The following is an 18,269-nucleotide window of genomic DNA, read 5'->3' on the forward strand; positions in this document are numbered from 1 at the left end:
TGCCAAACGTGGTTTTGAACAAATGTGCAAAACATCCATGAAAAGTTCTGGATTAAGTATTGGCCACATTCTAAAGTAATAGTCCTGTCACTTCCTTTAAATTAAAATGGGCAACTGCTCATCTGTGACTCATGATTGGCCTACTCCAGCTAGCATCTGTCATTCACAGAATGAAGATTTTTCAGGAAACATGAAGACCCTGTTTTTATTTCTTCACCAAATTTTCTTAAATGTCCTCTGTAACAGGTGTGTCTTGTATTCCACTCTTCACTGTTGGGCATATGTCTTCCTCCTTGTTTCTTATTTTATTTTCCATGAAAACACCTCTTGATAAAATCTGAACTTGGTTTGGTCTTTGTGGTAAAATATCAGGAGAGCTTTCTTCTTGCTTAATAAATTTAGCTGTTTTCATGATTGCAGTCAATAGTGAATTTATATTTGAAGCATATAGAGAAAGGGGGAAAATTGGTGACAAGATGGGAAAAGGGAAAATAATCACATTTAATCTATGTCCTGATGCATCAGGGTGTATTTTGAATTAAGGGATATTGAGAATGCCTTTGGAGGCAATTTAATCTAGGCTGGGAATTATAGAGAATAAATACAAATGAACCTGTGGTAGGTTCAGAGGGTTAGAAGTTGTTCTGGACTCATGATCTATATCACAGCTGCCATTATAACTATGGTAAGAAGCTTCCCCATCCATAATAAGCAATGCTGTTGAGCCAAACAAAAGAGATGAAGGAGAACAGAGATGAGAGAATTGATACTGTTTCATTCACTCTTATGCCCAATATACCAAAGGCCTATTGACGTGAGTCTGAACCTGTGACCTCTTGTTTCTTCAGTCAGTGCTAATTACTTGCAGACACATTTCAGAAGCAGGAAGAAGGCAGCTAATAGAGGAGATTTATTATTTAAAATGTACAGAAGGGTCTCAGAACCTGCAGAAGGATGAAGAACATAGTAGAGTGAAGAAGAAAAAAAAATGAAAGAGAATTTTACAGGTTCTTCATTTCTGCCATGGGAAAGATCTGAAGGGAAGCATCATACTGATAATTCAATGAAGGAAAAAGAATTTTCACAATTTTCATTCTTTTGCCATCTTTCTAAAGTAGCTTTGCCAAACCTTTTCTGTGTAGATGAATGAAATGAGTTTTCAACAGCTTTGGATTTGAGTAGTCTTTCCTTGTTTGAGGAAATGATCTATGACAACTAGAGTGTATGTTGTTGTCATTGCTATAGTCACATGTGTGATGTAATAATATAATTTCAAAAAAGGAGAAAAATAAGAAAAAAAGACATAGAAGGGAAAAGAAATCTTTTCTTCTTCCTGATACCACTTTTCTTCAATTGTCTTTGTCTCCAACTTTTGGCTTTCCTGTGATCCCCATCTGCTAAGGTCTTCCACAGCCAGTTTCAGTCAGAAGAAACCTTGTGAAAAACCTCAGCGAGTTGTGGGCCTTGGTTTCCATGGAAAGCCAATTAACAAATCAATTAAAGAGCCAACTATGAGCGCTTTCCCTCTCAAAAGCATCTCTAGCCTGCCTTAGTCTTAACTGGTCACTAATAAGCACCTCGTTATCATAAACACCTTGCATGACAGAACATGATATATATAAGATAGGTATATTATAGATCTAAGCATAGTTGTAAAAGTCAATGTCTACTGACTAGATCACTAGTCCATGGCTGAAGACATCTGAAGGCATATTTAATTATTGCACATTGGGGTTTTCTACTGTTTCTAAGGCTGATGACACTTCTGCATTTCCTTGATTGCATAGGAGAGCCCAACCCAACAAATATCGGACACTAAGTGTCAATCACACTCGTGCATGACTGGACCTCTTTCTCTTCACCTCCTCACATAAGGTGCCTGGTACACAAGAATCTTGATAAATTTGTTGCCTGTGCTCACTCTGTCACACCATGTATTCATGAATGTGTGCTTTAGAGACTTCAGCTCTGTTTACTGATGCAATAACACATGCCTGTTATGTTATATATTCCAATATGACTTGAAATTTAAAGATATAAAGGCACAGCAATGTGCAGAAAGCTACTTTTTTCTTCCTAAACTGGTCCGTACACAGATGCATTCACTCAGCTAATATAATCACTAACTCGGTTATTTCTTATTGTGTGGTGCTGTTTTTCTAAACTGTATAATGCGTAGGACGTAGTTGGACTCTCTTGGGCTTTGAGTGGTAGAAGAATATATTTAAATGTTTCTTTCCTCTGTGTTTTCCTCTGTCTCCTGTGGGAGAGTACTTTAAGATCATTATTCATTCACTTATTTTCTCATTCAATAGAATTTCTGAGTGATTAGCATATGTGAGGAAACGCTTTAAGTTCTGTGGTTATAGCTTCAAGCAAAGCAGATATGGTCTACACGCATGTGTTTATACTGAATAGATAGCAAGACCTTTTTAAAATGCAATTTTCAGATATTATAAATGCTAATAAAAACATAAAAACGGATTAAGATACTGGAAGATTAGTCCATTTAAGTGGCAGGGTTATTATTTCAGATGAAGTACTCAGAGAATTCTCTTTAGCCTGGACTTGACAAAGTGCTGGAGGAGGGAAATACTGAGTAGAGATGTCAGGAGAGGAATACATCCGACCCACCCAAGGGACAATATAATCATGGAAATGTGCTTCATGTGTTTCAAGAGCAATAAAAAGGCATCTTGCAACAAGTGAAGAAAGGGTGGGAAAAGTCAGGAAGAAGGCAAGGATTCATCAGCTAGAGAAAGAAGCAGTGAATTTTCTAATATGATTGAAATGGGAAGCCAATTGGATGTTAAGGAGTGAGGCACCCTGGGCTAATCTGAGTTTCTATTGGATCATTCTCACTGCAAGGAAATGGAGCTTAGAGATGATGACAACAATGTCAGTGAAGTGTGATGTTATCTGCAGCTGAGGATGAGATGGTGGAGACGGTGAGAAGTCACCTTTGCCACAGATATGAAAGCAGAGCCAGGTGGATTGATTCACTGACTGGTGTGGGTAGAGAAAAGAAGAGATGCCAAAGACAACCCTGGCATTGCAACCTAAGCAGTGGGAGAGATGGACTTGTTATTTCTTAGGATGCTGGTTGAGCAGCAGAGCTAGGAAGGGACCCCAGCATCTCAGTTTCAAACACCTTAACGTTAAGATGTTATTTAAATATACTGGTGGAGATGGTGTGAAGAGTGCCAAGTGTAAGACAGACATGCATCTGAATGGATTCTCACTAACCAGGAAGCTGGTTCGGGTTGGACAATAGTATTTTGGAGTGTTATACATGGAGATGTTTTTAAAGTCTACATATACATGATTTTTAAATCCTTAAAAACATCTAGGTGGCATTTAAAAAGCATAAAGGCCCAAGCACTAAACACTGAAATATGTAAACTTTGAAAACATAAAGCAAATATATAACAACAAAAACAATGAGTATGGAAGGAGGAGATCCAACATAGGGTTATACTGTGACTCTTTAGGGAAAGACTACCAAGTAACCCAGAGGATACAATTGTAGTTAATGAGCATAAACTTCAAGTGAAACTTGTTTGAAAATAGGAAATAGATTCCCACCCATGTATGGTTGCTAACATTTTAACATTTAACATGGCGAGGTAAAGAATTGAATTAAGTCAAGAACAATTTTCCCCAGAAGACTGAGTGGAAGTAAGAGGGTAGTGGAAAATATAGAAGGAAATGAGGTTCTAAGAAGGCTCCATAGATTCTAGGCAGAAAGGAAGATGTAGTAGGTCAATAGTTAGTCTCAGACCTTGGGACTTTTGATGTGCAGCACAACTCAAATTGGATCATATCAGGAAGGATCATGCCGCGATCTGTGCTTGAACAGAAGACTTGAAAACCAGAAAGTAAAGGATGGTAAATTAATAGCCTGAAAATAATAGGACAGTGTAATAATCACTTAAGAATTATCCCTTTGTAGAATTTTTATAAACTTTATTATAAAGTACTTCCAAATAAATTAAAACATCATACCAAAATTAACCATACCCAAATTCTATATAGCTTAATGAACAGATACATAGTTATAATTGATATATATTTTATGTATATATTCCTCTAAGCCTTCCAAATACTTTTTAAATTTTATATCCTCAAATATATTATTGCCAGAGAAGAAAGCTTTATCAAGGTCTCAGAAACATTCTCGAAAAAGTCTTAAAACACGAAGTTGTCATCAGCCTACTTCCTCGAACATCTTTGATTTTTAATATCCACTTACCTTTGGAAATACATTTATGATAGTACAAATGTAGTAGATTATGCTATCTTAAATAGCTATTCCCAATTCACCTATCAAATTAATAATTTGATTTTCAAACAGGATCCCGGAATAATTAGTGCCATCACAGAAATGAAGGCATTGTGGGTTTGGTGACTTGTTTTCCGAAGTAACTCACTTCAAGATCTGTAACTTGACTGCTGTTGGTAGCATTGTTATTGCTGTGACACGTCTTACTTCATTTTATTTCGATACTTTCATTCTCACACTGAAGTTCCACAGCCTCTTTCTCCCAATCCTTCTTCTCCACCTGGTCTTTCCTGTTTTCATCCAAAGTCCTACTCCTTACACATCTATATGACTAATCTCCAGTCAAGTGGCTTTCGGATTTCTACCTTGTTCTTGCTTCTCTTTTATACCACTAGATCCAACAAGTTCCTGGCACTGTAATGGCTCTCTTCTACTTTTCCTCATCTCCTGTGTCCTCCCCTTCTTCTAGCCAAACTTTAATCTTAGTGTTTATTGCAGTAACCAGATCTCTGATTAATGAATCCATACTGTTCTGATAAGATGAGACATAGCAAATATAGTACATATGGCATATTTATATGTGTATGTATATATGTATGTATATATCACCTTTTCTTAGTCTTTTAATTTATATACACATTTTACTCTGATATGAAAATGTCATATTTCTAAAAAAATGAGTGTAAGCTAAAGAAGGAGTAAATTAACACATATAATAGTTCTGTTCCAATAAGATACTGAATGTGCAAAAGAATGAATAAATGAGTTCAAATAGTTAGTTTGTTTGGCTTTGTTGCTGGGTAGTATAAGACATTAATGAGATGAGTATTTGTAAGCAAATACAGGTTGCAGAATCATGGTTCACTTTTCTTATAAATGTCAGCTAGGTAAATCCCCATATTTTGATTCCCACCAAACTGTCCCTCCCAATTTTTTGAGAGTTAATAAGTAGTTATTCCAATGAAATCATTGTGGCTTTTTTTTTTTACCATTTCTTTTTGAAGGTTGAATTATATTAAAACAATTTCTTGGGTTGGTGAAATGCAAGAGAGAAAAGCTAATGCCTCTACAACCACTCCCCAGCTCCCATCCTCATCATGTCTCTATAGTTCATACCATATCACTCCTACAGACTCTTGGACATCTCTGGATTTTAAAGAGAAAAAGGAAAAAGGAATTTGGGGTACAGTATGTCACTGAACTCCCCTTTAGTACCAGGCACAGTAAGAAACTCAAGAGAAGGACATTTTAAGTGTTTGTCCATAGGAATAATCACCCTGTATTTTGTGTTTTCTGTAAAACATAATCATGTATATTTGACTTAAGAGAGACAAACAAAATCAAACCCTGTGTCATTGTCTCAATCCTTTTGAACTTGCCATGATGTCTATAGAACTCCACCAACATCATAAGCTAAAAGGAAAACAAAAGAGCCATGGGAGTCAGCAGATCCACACACCTGCTGCTGCTCATATGCGCCCCTTCCTCTTTTTAGGGCTGCAAAGATGGGGAAAAAGTGGGAGAAATGATGCAAAGTCAGTGAAGTTTTTCATGTGCAAAATTAGACTTTTGCATCCGTTGAAACCGAGACTTCCCAAATTTTTAAAAGGTGTGCACCTGCAAATGCTTCTGCTCATCTTGTCTGCCAAGAATTAACAATCTTCAGTAGTGTTTGTCCGACCTTTCTATCCTGCCTGAAACAGCCACCTGTTGTCACCATGTGTTATGTTGGTTTCCATCTATGTAATGCCATGCCGCCATCTTTTCTCCATCCCACACGTCACCCAAGCATGTAGCGTGCTATTTCTCTGCTGCTGTATACATTCCGTATACATTTCTGTTCTTCCTTGCAAGACTGTGAATGCTTCGGCCACTCCAATCGGTGCAGTTATATCGATCTGCTAAACACAGTCATTTGCGTGAGCTGTAAACACAACACTAGAGGGCAGCACTGTGAGTTATGCAGGCTGGGCTACTTCAGAAATGCTTCTGCACAGCTGGACGATGAGAATGTGTGCATAGGTCAGTTCCATTATGATTTCAGCTTTTGTTCTGTGCCTTTGGAGCTATGGGGAGCTGGTTAGGGTGAAGACGCTGGTGAACTGCACTACAGCTGAGCCAGAATGAGTATCCTCAATGGAGTAAATATCCTTGGTAGACTGAAAATTTGCTTGGATTTGGATAAAGCAATATTTGGTCTGGGGTTGGGGGGATGGAACTTGAATCCTTATATTGTTATGTTAAAGATGGTGTCATGAGAAATCATATCTAGGAAATGAAGAATATTCGAATTTTCTTTCTTTGGTCTTCTCTCTCTCTCTCTCTCTCTCTCTCTCTCTCCTTTTTGTCTCTTTAATTTTTGCATGAAATCTTAAAATCTGATAAATTTTTTATCTGATTTTATTCACCTCAAATTGTACATTCAACCTTTAAGATGATAATTAACTATTTTAGGTAAAATACTTTGTGATACAGAGTCAGGTATAATTGATGATGATCTACAAATATTGGTATATTAAAATGTTGCTATTAAGAACTGAAAACTACTAGTAGATTCTAATGGAAAAGTTTGCCTACCTTTTCTATATGCAGCAATGAAATTCCACTTATTGGATTTTCCTATTGTTCCCAGAGGAAGAGTAATTTCTCAAGACTTCTCCAGGTTATAAATTCTGTTAGATCATAAGGTATATGAGCCATAGAAAATAGAGTCTTGGGAAGAGAAATCCCAGGAGCCTCACCCCTCCACCATGACTGATTATTCTCAGCTAGAAGGATCAGGTGCTCCTTCTCTTTCGAAAGTTTCTTCTACCTTGTCTATGAAGAGCCTGACTTTAAGGAAGGAAGTCTAGAGCCAGGCATGCTGGGGCACACTTGTAATCAGTGCAAGTGGTGGATGAATGAAACGAATCAGGAATTTAAGGCAGGCTTTGGCTACATGGAGGATGTAGGCCATCCTGCATTGCATGAGCCCCTATCTCAAAACAGTGGCATGAGAGAGCCTGATAGAGAAGCAATAAATGGAATTTCATTGCATAATTTACTCTTTAAAGTGTATATATTTGAAGTGTGATGCCTGTTACCACACCAGTAATTATACAAGCAGAGTTTTCCAGAGACAAATTTCAGTAGCATTGATAAGTTGGAAAATTAGAGCATAGTAGACATAAAATGAAAAGTGATCTTTTTGTCAAAAATAAGAGGCAGTTTTTCAATTCAACTGTGAGTCTTGGATCCCCACTTTCTGCCTTCAGTGTGACAATCATGGACATTCTTGCCTACTACCATTGAATAGCACTATGGTTATTTTGAATTTATTTGGACCAAGTATGCATATGCCGACAATATTTTCTATTTCTTTCAAAATGCTTCTTTTTTATTATTTGTGAATTAGTGGAGAAAGTACTGGAGTTAGATGCTGGAGAGCTGGGTTCAACACCCAATTTGCTATCCCCTAGCTAGGTAAGTCATTTAAACCTATTGGCTTTTTTGTAAACAAATGGACAGGAAGCACTGGTAAAGTATGCACTGACATGCAATTAAAAAAAAAAGATAAAACAACTAATTCTCATTAACAAAACAGTAGGGTAAGTATTATAATAATGATTTTTTCCTCTTTCATATTGGGGGTGAAATAAAGACAGATTAACCCAACTTGTACACTCTTTGCGAAAAACATCCTGACTTCATGAACTGAACACTCTCTCCTAACCACTCTAACACAGCCAGTAAAGCTAAAGATGCCCAGACTGTACCTCAAGTATGCTTTTGCAGGACAGTAGCCATCCTACTGCCATCTTATGAAAAGGTGTCCAATTACATTCCTAACACTTAGATTATGAAGACTTGGGAATATTAATAGAAACAAAAGGATGCACTGCAGTCTTAATTTTGAGTGTAGAATATATTCTGCTGTATGCCACTTGTGAAAATATATAAATACCCTCCTATAAATAAAGAAAAAACAGAAAAGGTTAAGTGAATACAACCACTAAAACAAACCTTAATTCACTATATATATATATATATATGTATGTATATATGTATATATATATGCATATATATGAAATTATATGTATCTCACATTTAAATACTTTAAATAAAGCAAAGCAAAAAGACCTTACAGGGAAAGATTGAATATTTAATTTGTAAGTCCCTACCACAGCAATTGAGAACTAATTGCTATTTAGTCCAGAAAGAACTAAAGGAATAGATATTTGCTTAATTCATTCTCACAGCATTCTCAAATACTTTGAACTCTACATCATCTCTAAATTAAAAAACCAAACTTTTTCAAAAGATGCCTTGCAATTTTTTTTTTTAGTAATTGTCAATTAAATTCACCATCCAACTTTGAGGGAATAGCTCACATCTCTAATCTAGCTAGATGTTTTGAGGTCACTTTATATTATAGCAAATTTATAATGCAGCTGGATAGTTCATGTTGCCACAGTGATTGCTGCTTTGTGGTGACTGGTGAATATATTCAATTTTCATACATATTCCAAGAAGACATACAGTCATGTCTTCTGAGGTATATGACATTTCCCCATGACAATGCAACAATTACATGAAAATGGCATCCTTGTTTGCCTTTGTCTCCTACAAACCTGAGCATTAAGCAGGAAGCTAGAGGATGCATGGTTTCTGACCTTGAGTAATCACTGTTAATAATTCCCCTAACGAGCTTTGCATCAGAGAGAAACACAGGGCTCAGCAGTTGCTACTAAACATATCTCAAAGTTATGATGCATTATTTTTAATTCTCCTTGAAACCCACGATCAGGTAATGAGAGGTTCCTTGCACAGAACCAAGGAAACTCAAGACAATTTTAATGCCCCTAAATAAATTGTAGTATAAGGTTTTAATTGAGCTGCGCAAAGTATTTTATGCTGGTTTGCAATCTGACAGCTCTGTATTTTCTTTATAATTTCATGTAATAAAATATTATCCTTACGGTCTCTCCTACTATTCAATGTATCATTGAATAGAACTTTGTAAGTGATAAATCTAAAAATCTGTATTATTCCTACATAAGGTGAAGAAAGGAAAACATTATGTCTCTTACCTGTTTATTTTTATAACTAAGATTACATTGTCCAGCTTTCTTACAACAAAGACTGGGACTTACTACGGATTAGATGTTGGACAGTATATTTTTTTAATTTTTAAAACCCTATCTCTTTGATCACTGTGGACTACTTGGAACAGCATGTGGGTTCATACTGCCCAGGTGTAACAACAACTGGCTTACAAAACACCAACAACTCTTTATCAACATGCCCGCTTTATAAAGTGACACCCATTCCAGGGTGACCTAGGCACAACTCAGTGAATACAAATGTGTAAACAAACATTAAAAACCACAACAAAATAATGACTTTTAATTATTCTTATCCACACATAGGCACACATTAGAATAAAAAATGCTGCCATGGAAAAATAGAAATGTTTTGGAATTTTATTTTAATTTTACACACACACACACACATACACACACCCCATCATTAGTTTTATAACTGTTTGTTTCATGAGAATTCTAAGCTCTAAATACTGAGTTAACACAACATAAATCATAATTCAAAGGTCCTTCATATCGTTGGAAGAAATTTTCATTTGTCACAATGTCAAAATTCGAATAAAAACTCCAGGTCTATTCACAATGATGATTCCCAATCCTCATGGCTAATGACACAACTCACTTAAAATTAAGCTGAACTCCCCAGAGCTTTGGTTCATTTGCTACATGATTTTATTCCAACTTTTACTGGGAGATCCTCACAATGGTTCCAATTTAAAATAAAGGAGATTGAGAAATAGAAAGTCCCAATAACCTGCCCAAAACACACAGCATGGTAGTGGTGAAAAGAACACCAGCTCAGACATCCCTTGCTCCAAACCACCTATGTGTCTCCACCTAGGGGACAAAACAGGTTTCCCACTTTCCACCTAAGCTATGAACAATATAGAGCTTCAGATATTCAAATGCCCTGTCTAGGAGTGCATGGAGATCAAAGAAACATTCCCTTGGCTTTTTATTATGTCAAGCCATTACCTTGCCGGGACAAGAAAGTTGTAGAGACAAACATCCATCTCAAAGTTTATTTTTCTTCAGATTGGGAGTATGAAATTTATTTTTCTTTCATGGTTGTTCATGTACATAAGAGCTGTGTGATCATGGCCAGCAAACACAATGGCTAAGGGCTCATCTCAAAACCTGATATACATAAATAAGTTAAGGCACCATCCCAAATCATAAAGCAAAAGTACCTTTGAATGAGTAAAGTGCATTCGTATTGCACTTTGAGACGCTCAGCCATTCCCAGATATTGAGGGTAGCAGATAAACCCATTTGAATAATTTAAAACAGATTTTACACTGATGGAATATTGATTTATCCTTGATATACACACTTCTCATGGCATTCATTAAACCATCTAAAAAAAAATGACCTAACAAATGGAATCTCCATTATGATCTGTTACTGGTGAAAGCATGATGTCTTATTTCCTTGGAAGGGTTCAGCTCTTTTCCTCCCCTATCATAAAGATGATGCCATGGAAGGCTGAGCAAGTAAATAAATGGCCCTGAAATAGCCACATTTGCCAAAGCATTTCATTAATGGACATCTTCCTTTAAGTAAGTGAATCCTTCTAAGTAAGTGACGCTCCTGTGTTGATAACCTCTAAGCCACTCGAAGTGTCTCCAGCCTGTGTGTTGTCTTGTTTCTACAGAGTGTTATTGTAACCCTTTGGGCTCAATCCATGATCGTTGTAATGGCTCAGGATTTTGTGAGTGTAAGACTGGAACGACAGGGCCTAAATGTGATGAGTGTCTGCCAGGAAATTCCTGGTACTACGGCTGTCAACGTAAGTAACTCTGGGAGCTGCCCTCTGCCTGCTGCAGCATGGCTGATTCTGCTTGTCTAGGCTGGTATGTGCAGCATCTCAGAGCAGAAAAAGACCCATCCAGCTGACAAGCTCCATAGGCTACTTAGTGCCCCAGCCTGTGTAGGAGAGTGATCCATCAGTCGTCCAGCTGGCTTCTCTGAAACTCACCCTCATCTCCTCTGATGGCTAACACAACTTATATTGAAATATTGTATGGCAATGTGTATACCTGGTCAGACCATAAATTACGTGGCACAGTAGGGAGCCCAGCTTGGAAATCCTCACCACGAAATGAAGTGTGATGTGTATGTGGTTAATATATTTCCTGAACTGAAAGCTTCCCTGGAACTGCAGAGTTCATAAATTCAACAATATCTACATAACTTATAACCAACCTTGCTATCATGCCCACCACTGAATCTTAACCTGGATCCTGAAGGTAATAAATCTAAGGCATATTGAAACGCTGTGGTAAAAGAAATGAAAAAATCAATATCGTTTTTTGAGACATTTGGGTTAGGTGCCTCATAGTGAACCTTAGACAGTTGCTGTTTGGTTCTTCCTCTGTAGACTCTCAAGTCTTCTGAGAAGCTTGTCAAGCAAGGGGCATGTCGGTGTGTCCATTAAATCAAAAACCATTTAAATCTATGCAGAAATTTCCTGCCTGTGTTGTAACTTCTTCTGTTTTATGGTTCTGCACTCACTTTGCTTCCCATGTTTATAAACTTACTACTATGAAACACCCACAAGCCATGTCATCTGAAACAAGGTTGCCCAGATGAAAAGAGAGCAAGCTACAGAGGTCATCTCAGTTGTATTGCTGTCACGCCAACAAAGAAAAGAAAAAGAAATGTGGAAAAGAGATTTCAGAACTGATTTGTATTTGACCATAATAAATATGAAGGAAATTATCATTTGAGCATATAATTAATATAAAAATTACTAAGGAGGTAAATTCCCATCTTTAGGATCTTTGGAAGCACCTGGGTGTAATTATAGAACATCTCAATTCAAACTAAAGCCCTAACAGCTCCGTGTCTGTGCTATTGGATAGCACAGCTATAATTCTGTGTGCTTATTTCTTATTTGAATCCAATAGTAGCATGCAGGAAATGTAGAGACAGTTTCTACAAGAAATCATGTTATCTCTTAATACAATCATTTTATTTTCTACATAAAATTAAAGAGGATAAATACTATGACAACAACTAATAGCATTAGATTTCACTAGAAACATGTACAAAAAAAAAACTGATCTAATTTTCTATCTGCCACTCATGTAATTTCTAGGTATCTGGCAGTTACATTTACATGTAACTCAAAATGGCATGCTATGAGAAGATGGACTCTGGCAATAAGCAGAGATGTTTGGCGTTGGGCAGGTCAATATTAGAGGTACCCTGAGCTAGGCACTGAGAGGAACAGTGAAAGGCACTCAAACAGCCCAAAGAAAAGCAACTCACTTGAACAGTAGCTCAAGATAAGCCTAAGAATTAAAAGGCCTGTCTGCTGTAATTTTCCAGAAAGCACTTATTCTTTAGAGTAGATTCCTAAAGCCACACGAAGAGATATGATTCAGAAAGCACTCAACAGTCCTAAAACAGATGGTCATGAGTTCCCAAACTGGCCATCAGGCAAAAGCAGCAAAGGAGAGATGGGTACCAAGGTAGAAACTGGTGCCTGTTAATCCTGCCATTCACCAGGAAAACAAAACAAACAAACAAACCAACAAACACCATCATTTTGAACCAAATTTAAAGCAAACGTATTAAATATTAAATATAGACTAAGAGATGAACTTTGGTCAGGACCATCCTCCCCCCCCCCCCTGAGAATATCCCAGCTTGAATAGTATCCATCCACTGTTGCGAGGGTTCATGAGGCCAAATCAATAGGCCACTGTATTTTCCCATGGGGCTTTGTTATCTCCCACAACTACAATTTCTAACATTCCAGGAAGTTACATAGCTCATGAGCAGGTGGGGCTTACAGGTTAATTTTGTGCATATCAAGATTCATCATACAAAGAATATAAACATTATAGTTGAGATAAATGTCTCCAAGAGAAAATCTCATAGAAATGTTTCTGCTTTTGTTTATTTGGAAAGAAAGCCTCAATCTCTAGTCCAGACTGGTCTTGAACCCATGGTCTTGCCTCAGCTTCCTTAATGCAGGTATTAGAAGTCTGTGTCACTATGTCTGGTACCTAATATAAAGTTGATGAGACAAAAAAAAAAGGAGGAGGACCCCTGGAATGTAACAAGAGTAAAATGATTGTGAGGATACAAATTACAAATTAATTTTTTCATATGACAATATGACCCATCACTCAACTACACTACACTAACAATGGGAAGATCAGAAGAAAGCTCGTCACCTAAGATTTTCTTTTGGAAACAGAAGGTACATTTGAGCCTCTGATCCACAATTAAAATAACAAAAAACAAAAGCAAAAGCAAAAAACCTCTGTGCTTTATTTAGCACCTATCAACCCTAATGCGTTTCCATGCATCATTGTCCTTGAAAATGATGGAGTCAGTATTGAGTGCCTCCTTAAGTGCAGACACTGGGTTAATGAGAGAAGCTTCAAGGATGTAAACAGCTGCTGTGACATAAGGTCATGGGGTTGAGTAACCATTAAGACAGAATAAAATCAGAACAAAGGAAGATGTGTAGGTGGACACTTATTAGTGAGGCCCAATTGAGAATGACACTTGAGCAGGAAGAGACACCCAAGTTAACTTCCTAGGGATTGGTGGGAACTGTCCAAGGTGGTTCGTGAGCAGAGGTGCCAGAGTGGATATATTGTCTCAGAAATATTATTTTCCTGTGACTTTGGGAAGTGTGTGTGTGTGTGAGTGAGTGTTTGTGGTGTTGTAGGTGTATGTGTGTCCCAGTAGTTTTTCTTTCTCTCCGTCTCTCCCTCTCTTTCTCTCCCCCCTACCCCGCTCCCTGCCATGTGTGTGCATATGAATGTGTCTATGTAGTACAGAATATATTTTTAAAGAAAGGAGGGAAAAATAGAAAGTAGATTTGTGTGATGACTTGAATTCTAGCCAAGAAGTTTCATGTCACCATGGGAAAGAACCAAATGTACCATATAAGAGAGGTATGGGATGCAATATGCTATTAAACAAAGGTGTATAAAAATGAGATTTCATTTTTGGAACCATTATTCTTGTACTTTATTAAAGGAAAGATTAGAGTGGTTCAAAACTAGGTTTAACATATACATTTAACATTAATTCGCCTTTGAGCACACAAGATTTTTGGTGTTTTATTTTATTTTACCTCAATCTGAAAGCCTTTTGCCCAGCTCAGTATTAGATGCAGTTGTAGTGGCAGAGAAATTAACTTGGCAAGAAATCAAAACCAAGAAGAAAAGAGTAGTAAGTAAATCTGGCCATGAGATTGGTAGTGATGAACTGAAAGTAAACAGATGTGTGTGTGTGTGTGTGTGTGTGTGTGTCTAACTATGCCTCTGTGTGTGAGTGTGTGTATGTGTATATATTTATAGACATATATTATATATGTATATTTATAGAATATATATTATGTATTATATATAATATGTATTAATAGGCATATAATATATGTATATTTATAGACATATGTATTTTGTATATTTCAGCCAAGTATAGTGACATACAATTGTGATCCCAGAACTTGAGAAATAGATGCAGGAGGATAGAGAGTCTGATGTCATCCAGTGTTCATAGAGTGCTCAAGAGCAATCTTGACTACATAAGCTCATTTTTAAAAGAAAAAACAAACAAACAGAAAAAAACAAACAAGAAAAAGAGAAGAAAGGAAAGAAGGAGAAAAAAGAGGTTTGGGGGATAAAGATTAGTTTTGTGTAAAGGTTGTCCAAAAAAGAAACAAAGGGAGTTTGAGAGTAAAGAAACAATTTCAACTAATAACATTTTGAAATCAGAGGTCACAGCCAAGTCTCAAAAAAATAAAGCTGAAAAGAGCAAGCAGAAGTGCATGCTTCTTGTAACATGTGAAGAGTTAATTCAGTGCCAGCACCAGAAAGACTGGAGACATTTGAAATATTTTCTGCTAAATATAATGTAAATCTCCACATTAGAATGAGTGTCTCTAGTGAGAGATATGCCAAGTTCTAGAAGGACACACATAAGTTACATTAAAACCCCACATTATTACCTTAAGCTACCAATACTCATTTTTTCCTTGCTTATGTTATGTGTAATCACATACTGCATACAAAAATAGATTCTGAGATGGTTTGAGCATTTGGGGGAAGACCCATTTTATAGGTCCTGATATAATAATCATCAAGACCATTAGCTTTCAATGCAAAAGAAAACAGTATCTTGCAGATGGAATACAGCTTTTGCTTGAAAGAGGGATACACAAGAATAAGACCTACTTCAAAAGTATACTTACTTGGATTGAAAGGCAAGGTACAGGGCAAGACTTGAATTTTAAATTAGAAAGATCAGACATTGAAATATTTTTCATCAAAATGAAAGACTGTTTGGAAAAGTCATTGTGAGAGTTAAGAGTGTCTTATCAATGACAGATCATTTGAAAGGGTGGCCTGCCTGGTATAAATTGAAAACTTTTAAATGCTCTTTACCCTCCAATACAAGTGAATTAAATTGTCAAGCTATCTGATCAAATGAACAATATGTTCTGCTAAAATTGTTCACATATATTGATGAGAAGTTTTCATCAAAAAGGGAAGGAATTTATGTGGTTTTGTTATTGCTGTTGCTACTGTTTGGGGTTGGGTTGTTTGTTTGTTTGTTTGTTTGTTTTTGTTTTACTTTGAGATGCTGTATCCCAGGCTGGCCTAGAACTCACTGTCTGTAGCCCCAACTGGCTTCAAACTTAGAATAATCTTTCTGCTTCATTGTCCAAGTACTAGGATTATAAAGATTATCATATCCCAGTTCTTTGTTTATCTGGTTGGTTGGTTAGTTAGTTGAGTGATCGGTTGGTTGGTTGGTTGGTTGGTTGGTTGGTTTATTGGTTCATTCATTCATTTGTTTGTTCATTTATTCATTTTGTTTGCTTGTTTTGCCTTTAACCTGAGCCTATCATCCATACCGGTAGAGCCAGTATCAAGATGAACCCCATTTGAGCAGTAAAAAAAGAAGGATTCCTTTTCAGGGCCAAGAATAGAAAGTGTGAAAAACAAACATGTACACCAACCTCTTGACTCATTGTGGTTCTATGAGGTGTTCCAAACAGAATAAAGTAATGAGAGAGAAATAGACCAATAAAAGGAAGGGTTATGCAAATCTTTTCAGAGAATAGGCACAGGTGTTCCAGAAATTCAGGTACTGACTCACTTTTGTTTTTCGCTTGGTTCTTTACGCTTGCCACTCTGACAATTGTCAACTTCCAAAACACTGTGGAGTACGACATTTAGCATCCAAAATGAATTATGAGGAAGTAAGGATTATCCAGACTACCTGCAGCCATGTTGGATCCAGTGCACCTGAAGAACTTCTGACCTATAAACCAGACTACAATGGGGTAGAAGTTCAGTGAGGTCACCAAGCTAGTACTCAGAGTAACACACAGTTAGGGGATAAGACGACTAAACTACCATTGTCACACAAAGGAGTAAAGGCTTCTAAAACCCCATGCATTGATGTCCAGGATATTGAAAAAGCTGCATAATATTTTTGATAAAGTTGACGATGACTGTTTAAAATGTGCATGTACAAGAAAAAAGGAAATTACTTTAAAAACCTAACTTAGTAATTAAGAATTTCATTCACTCACTTGCTATGTGTTGACACTCTGCTGCACATTTAGGCTAAAAAAATTAAATTGTAAAACTCAGATGGTAGGGAACTGTGGGGACAGTCATTTAAGTGGTAAAAATGCAGAGGTCCCAGATAAAACCACATCTTAACCTCAAGACAGGATATATACATGACAAAAGACTTAACACAGTTTTAGTTGAATAAAGGCCAAAAGTCATGATCCCAATAAAGCATACTGCATACATCTAGTCGTTATAGCACTTCCATCATAGCAAGGCAGGGATGCAGGACAGCTGTTCCCTTGAGAGAGGTGTTTTTCATGTGAAGAGTTGAAGCATATTGGCAAACATATAATTTGTCCGATTACAGATGTCAGCCAGTGTTTATTACTTTTCTCATTGCTATGACAAAGTGCCTGACAGGAAGCAATTTAAGGAAGGAAGGGTTTATTCTGGTTTATAGTTCAGGGGAAAATATTTTATCATCTTGGGGGAAGACATGCAGCAGGGACAGGAAACCAGCCAGTCACATTACATCTGCATTCAACAGTCGGAGAGGCATCAGGAAATATGTGCAAGCTACAAAAACCTCAAAGCCCACACCAATGAGTAGCATATCTTCAGTTAGGCTCTATCTCCTAATGGTTCCATAACCTTGCCAAACAGTCCCACCAGCTGTTAGGAGCCTGTGTAGGACATTTCACCCTCAAACCAAACACAGCACATTGAGGTTTGTGTTGGATCAAGTAGACCTGTCTGTTAATGGAGGCAGAACATGAAATATGAGTAAAATGGAAGAAGTTGCTTTGAACTTACCAATTTCCAACCAGAGTTATGTCTAACTGTCTGAGGTACACTGAGAAATGACAGGTTCCCCATTCTATGATGATGAATGTGCCCTTTCTAGTGGTGATTCTGGATGGTCTTGTGTCAATAGAAAAGATTCTAAGTGAAGATACTTCAAATTTTCCAACTTTGACATTAGACAAAGCCCATGGGCAAGGATGTCCAGAATGTCAGCCCAGTTATCCTTAGAAGACATGTGGGGCCACACTACTGTGTTCCTCTCTAATTATTCTTTACATATGCATCCCAGGCTTTTCTCTGAAGTTACTCATGTTTGGGTCTATTATTTTTTCATATAGTATATTTAGATGATATTTTTTCCCTCTCACAACTCTTTCTTGGTTGTCCACATCTCCATATCTACCCAACTTCGTGATCTTTCATTATTTTTGAGAACAAACAAAAAAATCAAAATCAAAACAGAATCATCATCTTTCAGACTCCCAGTGTTTTAAATCCTTTGAGAGTCAGCAACCATGGATTAATAAATCTTCCTTTATTCTATGG

The 18,269-nt window shown here is 36.9% G+C and overlaps 1 protein-coding gene across 4 annotated transcripts in view; it reads left to right on the top strand.

Moving 5' to 3' along the window:
- Window positions 1-18,269, top strand: part of Ntng1 (netrin G1) — a 366,907-nt gene that overhangs the window by 307,044 nt on the left and 41,594 nt on the right. The window contains exons 8-9 of one of the 4 annotated variants that reach the window (XM_029475564.2): window positions 6,137-6,304; window positions 11,018-11,152. The exons of the other annotated variants lie outside the window; for them this stretch is intronic. Of the exons in view, the coding sequence (XP_029331424.1) occupies window positions 6,137-6,304; window positions 11,018-11,152 (303 nt within the window). The remainder of the gene's footprint in view (window positions 1-6,136; window positions 6,305-11,017; window positions 11,153-18,269) is intronic. 4 annotated transcript variants of the gene reach the window in all.

Source organism: Mus caroli, unplaced genomic scaffold (assembly GCF_978045245.1).
Source record: "Mus caroli unplaced genomic scaffold, Mus_caroli_1 scaffold_3, whole genome shotgun sequence".
Classification (NCBI taxonomy): Eukaryota; Metazoa; Chordata; class Mammalia; order Rodentia; family Muridae; genus Mus; species Mus caroli.